At 51.9% G+C, this 7,386-nt stretch overlaps 1 protein-coding gene across 1 annotated transcript in view; it reads left to right on the top strand.

Moving 5' to 3' along the window:
• Nucleotides 1–6,123, top strand: part of RUNX3 (runt-related transcription factor 3) — a 114,473-nt gene extending 108,350 nt beyond the window's left edge. Inside the window, exon 6 of the mRNA XM_014948667.1 lies at nt 3,518–6,123. Within this exon, the coding sequence (XP_014804153.1) occupies nt 3,518–4,041 (524 nt within the window). The 3' untranslated portion in view covers nt 4,042–6,123. The remainder of the gene's footprint in view (nt 1–3,517) is intronic.
• The last annotated feature ends 1,263 nt before the right edge of the window (nt 6,124–7,386 follow it).

The following is a 7,386-nucleotide window of genomic DNA, read 5'->3' as shown; positions in this document are numbered from 1 at the left end:
GCCCCCTCTAGCGGCCGCCTCCCTCCGTGGGCCCGGCGGCCGTTGCCCTCTGCTGGCAACCGGGACGGGGCTTCCTTTCAGCCGGCGGCCGCTTCTCCCCGCCCGAGGCGCTGAGGGGTGGCGGGGGACGCCGCCGAGCCCCCGCGACGGGCCGGGCCCTGGGCGCCATGGGGATGGTTAACGGGGAGGCCGCTCTCCGCCGGGCAGCTCCGTGCCTCGGCCCGGCCATGGCCGCCTCAGCCCCGAGCCGCCGGGGAAGCTCTCCCGCTTGGGCGTCACGGCGGGGAGCAGGGATGGACGGGCTTCACCTCCCCGGGGGCTCCAGGGCAAAACAGAGGCCGACATTATAGGGCTGGTGTCTGGTTGCCACAGCCTGGGAAGGCCGAACCCCACCTCCCCCCCACCACCAGATAACACAGAGGGAAAATACACAAGTCGCTATTGTTTTGGGGGGTTAATTGCGTTTGGTTCTTTTAGCCTCAGACTGGTTGGGTGAAGCTGGAGCTTTATTCTGGGCCAGACTTGAAGCCCAAGGCCCATGAAGATGAAAGCGAGTTGGTCATGGCCGCTTGGATGCCCAGCCCCTTCCATGGGTTTCCCTGGCCAAAGCAGGCAGAAACGAGGGATTTGCTTTCCAAGGGATTTGCTTTCCGAGGAATTTGATTTCCGAGGGATTCGCCCCCACATTCCCTTGGATTTACTGAGTCCTGTCTGTCAGAGACTTGGGGTTTCAGAGCCCGGGGCCTGCAGAGTCTCTGCCATGGCCACCCGAGTTCTGCAGGTGATGGCCAGGGTGTCCCTAGATCCGAGGGTCTCGCCGTGCTTGGCTCGTCACACACAGCGCCTGCAATTAACACTCTGACACGCTTGCGTCTAAATTAGTAGCAAGGACCCATTGCCAAGCGTTGCAAGTTCAGGCCAATAAAATGCAGCCTTTATAAAAAAAAAAACCCAACGAAAAAAACACCACTCTTTGAGCGTGTTATAGAGGAAAAGGGAAATGTGCACTGCACACTTAGGTTTTATTTCGATTAGCATTTTATGGAATATTATTTATGGGCATGTGAAAGCTAATGAAGGAGCTGGAGATTGTCATCTGCTCTCGGGAAGGGAGCAAGGAGCAGCCTGGGTTTTCTGGGGTGGATTTCGGGACTGCTTTCTCTCAGTGTATGGCAAAACGGTCCAGCTACTTGGCCCACAGTGGCCAGGCTCTGTGTGTATTAGGAGGAAGGATTCAGAAAATAGTGCTTTTTCTCTCCAGTGCAAGTTCAGCCAGGATTTTTGCCCCCTTATCCTGTGATTGCTAAAGCTACAGGCGCTGGTCAAGCTGCTTCTTGCAGAGCTGGTCTCCAAACCTCACCTCCCCGCGCCTGACAGCAGTTTTTTGGTGCTGCTTTGGCAGCAGCACGGCTCGGGGATGGGGCAGAGCGTCCCGCTGGCAGGCTGCGATGGGAGATCAGGTTGGTTTGGTCAGTTGGGAGCAGTTTTTCCCAACGTAGTGCTTTTCCAGCCAGCCCGAGCACGCTCCCCCTTTCCGCATGGCATGCAGGAGGGACGGCGGCGGCCGCGCTGGGCTCGGCTGCATCCAGCCCCGGGTTGTGTGCCAGAGCGGCGCGGTTCGTGACGGCTTTGAGCTGCTCCTCTCTTATCTCGCCCCAAAGCCGCAGCCACGTTCACAAACCAGGTGCTCCCCCCTCCACCTTTCTCCTCCCTGGAGCCTGCGTGGGAAGGCAGGCGCTGCCGATCGCCCGCAAAACGGCCGGAGGCGAGGGAGGAACCTCTCCTCCCCTGCTCCTTCCCGCGGCCGATGGCTGAAGGACTCACCTGGGATGAGAAAGAGGGTTCACTCAGATCAAACCCTCTCCCTTTCTGCTCCTCCAAGAGCGTGCTCTTGCCACTAGTTAGCTGGAAGGGATTAGCTGGAGTATTTTTCCCCAGGGGAATGCTGCAGGGCCTGGAACACCAGCACTGAGAAGTTAAAAAACGCTTCATCATAATAAATGTATATAAATCACACATGGCTCTGCATGCATAGCGAATACACAATCATATGAATGTGTGTCTATATACATATGCACATCTAAAACCAACGTATAAATCACACATGGCTCTGCATGCATAGCAAATGCACAATCATATGAATGTGTGTCTGTATACATATGCACATCTAAAACCAACAAGCACGTTTATCCTCCTACTCATCTCACACATTTTCTTGCTTTGAGTTGATTAAAAATCCAGCCAACGTGACAAAAATGTCACCGAGGCCAGGAGGCAGGTGCCATGCCCCTGCTTTTAACAAGGGAAAAACAGGGGTCTTGGGTGCAAACAGAAAAGGTGAGGAGCCACCTCCAGCTGGCCAAGGCTTTGAGCTCAGTGCCTCAGCCAAGGCTTTGGGCTAGAATTGCTTTTTTTAGAGATTGTCATCTTGTGAGGGGTGTTAAAAGGCTGAGAAAGGCCCGGTTGCAGCATTTCTAGCTATGTCCTCCTGCATAACCAGTGCCGGAGCTTGGCGTGGGCCACCGAGGTCTCGAGGACAGGGGTTTCCATCTCTCCTTGGAGAGCAGAACTCATTTCTCTCTGTCTTGGGTGCGCTGGGCTCTATAAGGAAATGGCACCAGCCTTGGGATGGCTGAGGGTGGTGCCACAGCAAAGCCTCGAGGTCCTCAAAGGATCTGCTGGTCTGGATTCCCACCTCTAACCTTGGGTTCCAGCAGGAGGCCAGGACCCGGCAGCACCAGGCAGAGATCCCTCTCCAGTTGGAAGCTGGCTGCGACCCCCTTTGGGTTTAGACCCCCCAGGAAAAGCCACGGGGGGGCTCCAGCATCCGAGGGGAGCTGGGTAACATCCCCACCGTGCTGACCCAAGGCTCCCTTCCCCCCAGCAGAAAAAAAAGCCTGAATTTCTCACTCTCTTTATCCTCTTGGAAGGAGAAAAATACACAGAGAAATCAAGCAGAGGGATACTGTGGCTCCTAGCTTGGGAGTTTTCAGCTGTGTGTTTATCAGCTCCATCCCCTGATGGTATCAGCACGAACAGGCCACCCACAAGAAGGCTTAGCAGGCTGGTCTGGACTCCAGCTTTTCCTCCCCGTCTCCGTGTGTGTGTGTATACACCACCGACTATCTCAGGGACCGGCCGTCTGGGGCCCGCATCCATTTATTTACTACACAGCTGATGTAATGGCTAAACATTTTTTTTTCTGTGTTTATGGGCTGTGTTTTTTTTTTTAATCCGCCAGAGATGAATAGACCCCTAGAGAAGTCAGCTTGGTCGTGTCCCTTCTTGGATAGGAAACAACAAATTTTAGGACAGGAAATGGGAACAACTTAAACAGATGGGTTTAGGATTTTTTTTGTACTTAAGTTCCCCAGCTCTCTTCCCTGGCAGATCCAGGGGACGCTTTTCCCTCTGGCTTTAATCCCTTGGGCAGGAGATGGCCCAGGCTTGTAGGACAAACTCCACAAGCCTCGAATTTCGTGCTCTAACCACCCGCTTTCTTTCTCCACCCCAACAGGCACCTCAGATCTGAGCCCCTTCTCTGACCCCCGGCAGTTCGATCGCTCCTTCCCGACGCTGCCCACTCTCACCGACACCAGGTTCTCCGACCCACGGATGCATTACCCCGGCGCCATGTCCGCTGCCTTCCCTTACACCGCGACGCCCTCTCCCACCGGCATCGGGGGCATCAGCATGACCAGCATGCCCACCACGACGCGTTTCCACCACACTTACCTGCCTCCCCCTTACCCCGGCTCCACGCAAAACCAAAGTGGACCCTTCCAGGCCAACCCTTCTCCCTACCATTTGTACTATGGCACGTCTTCGGGCTCCTACCAGTTCTCCATGGTGGCCGGCGGCGAGCGGTCCCCCACCCGGATGCTCTCTTCTTGTACAAGTGCCTCAGCGGGGAACAACTTAATGAATCCCAACCTGGGTAATCAGAACGACGGGGTGGATGCGGATGGGAGCCACAGTAACTCGCCGACGACCATGACGACTACTGGGAGGATGGATGAGTCGGTCTGGAGGCCCTACTAGGAGGAACTCAACTGGGCACCTATAGCTTTAACTTAATCAGCCACCTTTACGATACTCCTTTTGGTAGTGAATCGAGCGAAATGATGCCTCGGGAAAGGGTAAACCAAAGTCTCTCAAACCAAAAGCAAACCAGGATCTTCTGCATGCAAACACGGGCAAACATCAAGCGAAGATGGACCAAGACCTACGTTACATTTCAAGATGAACGTCCACGAGGCTTGAATTTGTCGCTTGATGTGGTTCCTTTCGTATGCTTTAAGTATGTGGATTGTACATAGGGGGAAACAAAAAATAAGGACGTGCGGAATCAGATGTTTGTCTCTTGCAGAACACTTCTCAGTCATCTCACTCACACCTCTTCCCCTCACAAAGCATTCAAAAGTTACGAAAAGCTCACCCTTCTTCTGCAAAATGTTTCAGAGAAGAGACAAGACCAGGGAGTCGGCCAAGCCGTCTCTCTGCCAGTGCAGGAAGACTGAACTGAAAAAAAAAACCAGAAAAAAGGAAAAAAAAAAAAGAAAAAAGCCCCCCATTGTCTCCTCTCCTTCCCTCCCCACCAGCGTAGGGCCCCCGACCACCAAAGAGCTCCGGGATGACGCCAGAGCCGCGCGTGGCACCTGAGAGTCTGGTTTACAGCCCAACGGCGGGGACTCGGGCACGCTCCTCGCGGGCCGGCCGGCATCAGCCACGTGAACACGAGCTGTGATGTGATTATTATTATTATTTGTTGTCGGCGACAGAGGTTGTATTGTTCATTTTTGTCATTGTCGTCATTTTTAAAACAGTAACGTGGCTGATCCCGTGCCTGACAGACCCACCCCCCCCTTCCCCTTTCCCCCTTTCCTCTATGTTTACATATGAGATGTACTTTTTAACGAGACGTGTTTTGTTTTGTTCTGTTTGCTCGCTTGTCCTGACCTCACCATTCAATCCTTTGCTCCTCTCAGCAAATCTCAGCGATGGTGGCCGAAGCGAAGGCGGCGTTCAGGACAATCCCAGCTGTATGAGATGCACTTCCGAGCGCGTTAGCTGCAGAAGGGACTCAGGAGCCTTTGGTGTGACCCCACCATCGGTCTCTGGGTCTTCCTTTCATCCTCTCTGAGTGGCGACACATGCAGCACCATATTTCTCTTACGATTCTTTCCCATTTTTTTCACCCAGAGCGGATTGACACATGATGATTTTTTTTTTTTTATTAAGAATCGACTTGGTTCATACGGAAAGCTCTGACTGAGATTTGGAGAAAGGAGCAAGTTCTGCTTGGTCCCTTGGTGGTGGGAATATTGCGAAGCGGCGTTGGCTTGCATTTTCCATCCCCTCACCCTCCTTTCCTTCCCCCCGAGTGACCCAGCGCAGGGGTATCTCGCTGTAGATGAACAAGCTGAGGAAGGGGCACTGATGGTACCATCGGTAGCTGGTGGCTTCATGTGGCATTCAGAGGAACCAGGGCTCCTGGGCACCACACACCCTCGTGATACCAAATCGTGATACCTGATACCAAAGAGGTTGCAACCCAAATGGGACCGTGATGGGAGGCAGCTGGAGGGGTGGCAAAGGGCTTCCTCAAGGCCAGGCTGGTGGCCTGGCTCCGAGGGAGGTCACATCCCCTCCCGTGATCCCGCTGTGCCTGCTGGTGACGTGGAAATTCGGGCTGGATTCGGGATTCCTCCCACCAGCAGCACTGAGGGTGCGTGGGCAGGTTCTCAGGGAGCAGTGACCACTGCCCTTCGGAGCCCACCCTCCAACCAAGCGACATTCCCAAATCCCAGTGCCACCAGTAACCACGATTATTTTATTTTTTTTATTTTTTTATTTTTCACCTGAGCATAGGAAAATTGAAAACGGAAAGCCCACCTGGCTCTCCCAGCCCCTCTGCCCAAGTTGCACCCTTGCAGCCGCGCAATCACCAAATCTCAGTCGGCAGCTCGTCAGCCCTCGGTTGAGGTAGAGAGCGTTGTTAATTGCACTACCACGTCCAGACTGGAGCAAGACATCCTGGCTTCCTTGGAAAGCTGCGATGACCACTCACGAGTGAAATAAGCAACAAGAAGAACAACTCTTTTAAATAATAATAATAATAATAATAATGATGAAAAAAATAATAATAATAAAAAAAAAAAGCCCTACCCCAGCAAAACTGCAACCTTCACTTGCCTTAGCACCAGCGAGCACCTCTCTGGTGTTTGCCAGCTGTAGAAACTGGACCACGGCAGCCTGTGTTTTGATGCATTTTAACCTTCAGCATCCGACCGCGCCACTGATGGAAAGCACAAAGGAAAAACAAGGCATTCGTAGTACTAGGTTAATTTAAGACTGTTCGTAGCGGATTTTAAACAAAACGGAAAGAAAGAGAAAAAGAAAAAAAAAAAAGAAGAAAATAATAAAAAGAATGGCAACGATGTTATTTTTATGACATATTGTCATGTGAAGGTGTAAATAGATGCACCTCTATTGTATGCAAATGGTCACGAGACAGGCCAACGTTTTTTGCTTTGCACTATAATTTGCTTTTTTTAAAAAGAAAAATGCACAATCGCTTGTACAGTAAAGCCCCTTTGTCTGGCTCACAGAATATTTAACTATAAAAATCTAATTTTTGGTCTTATTTGTTATAATAATATAATTCTTAAATGTGTTGAAGGATCCGATTCTTAATAATGCTTCTAATACTTGTATGTGCAGGGTAAAATAACACCAAACGACTAAGGAGATGAGAACAAAGATCTTTGTAGATAAAGAAGGCTAAAGTTGTTGGTTTTTTTAATGGTGTCTTACGATGGACATTAAAAAAAAAAAATGCTAGTGATACCAAATAATGTGGTTATTTGTGTAAAATACCAGCCCTACTTGAAGGTAATGCCCTATATTTAATATGTAGCCCATCTTTTTAACCTGTAGCACTTGTCACTGGGGAGGGGGGAGGCGGGGAGGGAGAGGAAGAGGAGGAGGAGGAGGAAGGTCTGCTCCTGTTGAAGTCATTGGAAGAAGCTCTCGCTGGAGACGTCGCTGGCTTCGAGGAGACCAGAGCTGGGCTCCTCCGGGGGGAATCGCCCGGGTCCGAAGCCGTAGCGAAGTGGTCAGTTCTGCTTTTCTATTATCGGTGTCGATGTTCTTATCCAATGTACGTGATTATAGCCTCAGGCCTCCGTGTAATCATTTTAATGACTTTCCATGTGGAATAATAAACGTACGGTTACGAGTCTCCCCTCTGCCGTCCGCCTGCTCGCTTCTTGGGGGGGGTTGGGGGGAGCAGATCTGTGCCCCGGTGCAGGGGAAGGTTCCTCACGCTGCTCATTATCCACTTTTCTGAGCATCCTGGTGCCTGGATCCGGTGTTGGGGGGTGC

This window comes from Calidris pugnax, unplaced genomic scaffold (assembly GCF_001431845.1).
Source record: "Calidris pugnax isolate Ruff unplaced genomic scaffold, ASM143184v1 scaffold162, whole genome shotgun sequence".
In the NCBI taxonomy this organism is placed as follows: domain Eukaryota; kingdom Metazoa; phylum Chordata; class Aves; order Charadriiformes; family Scolopacidae; genus Calidris; species Calidris pugnax.
Note: the sequence above shows the minus strand (reverse complement) of the source record. Positions and strands in the feature narration are given on the sequence as shown.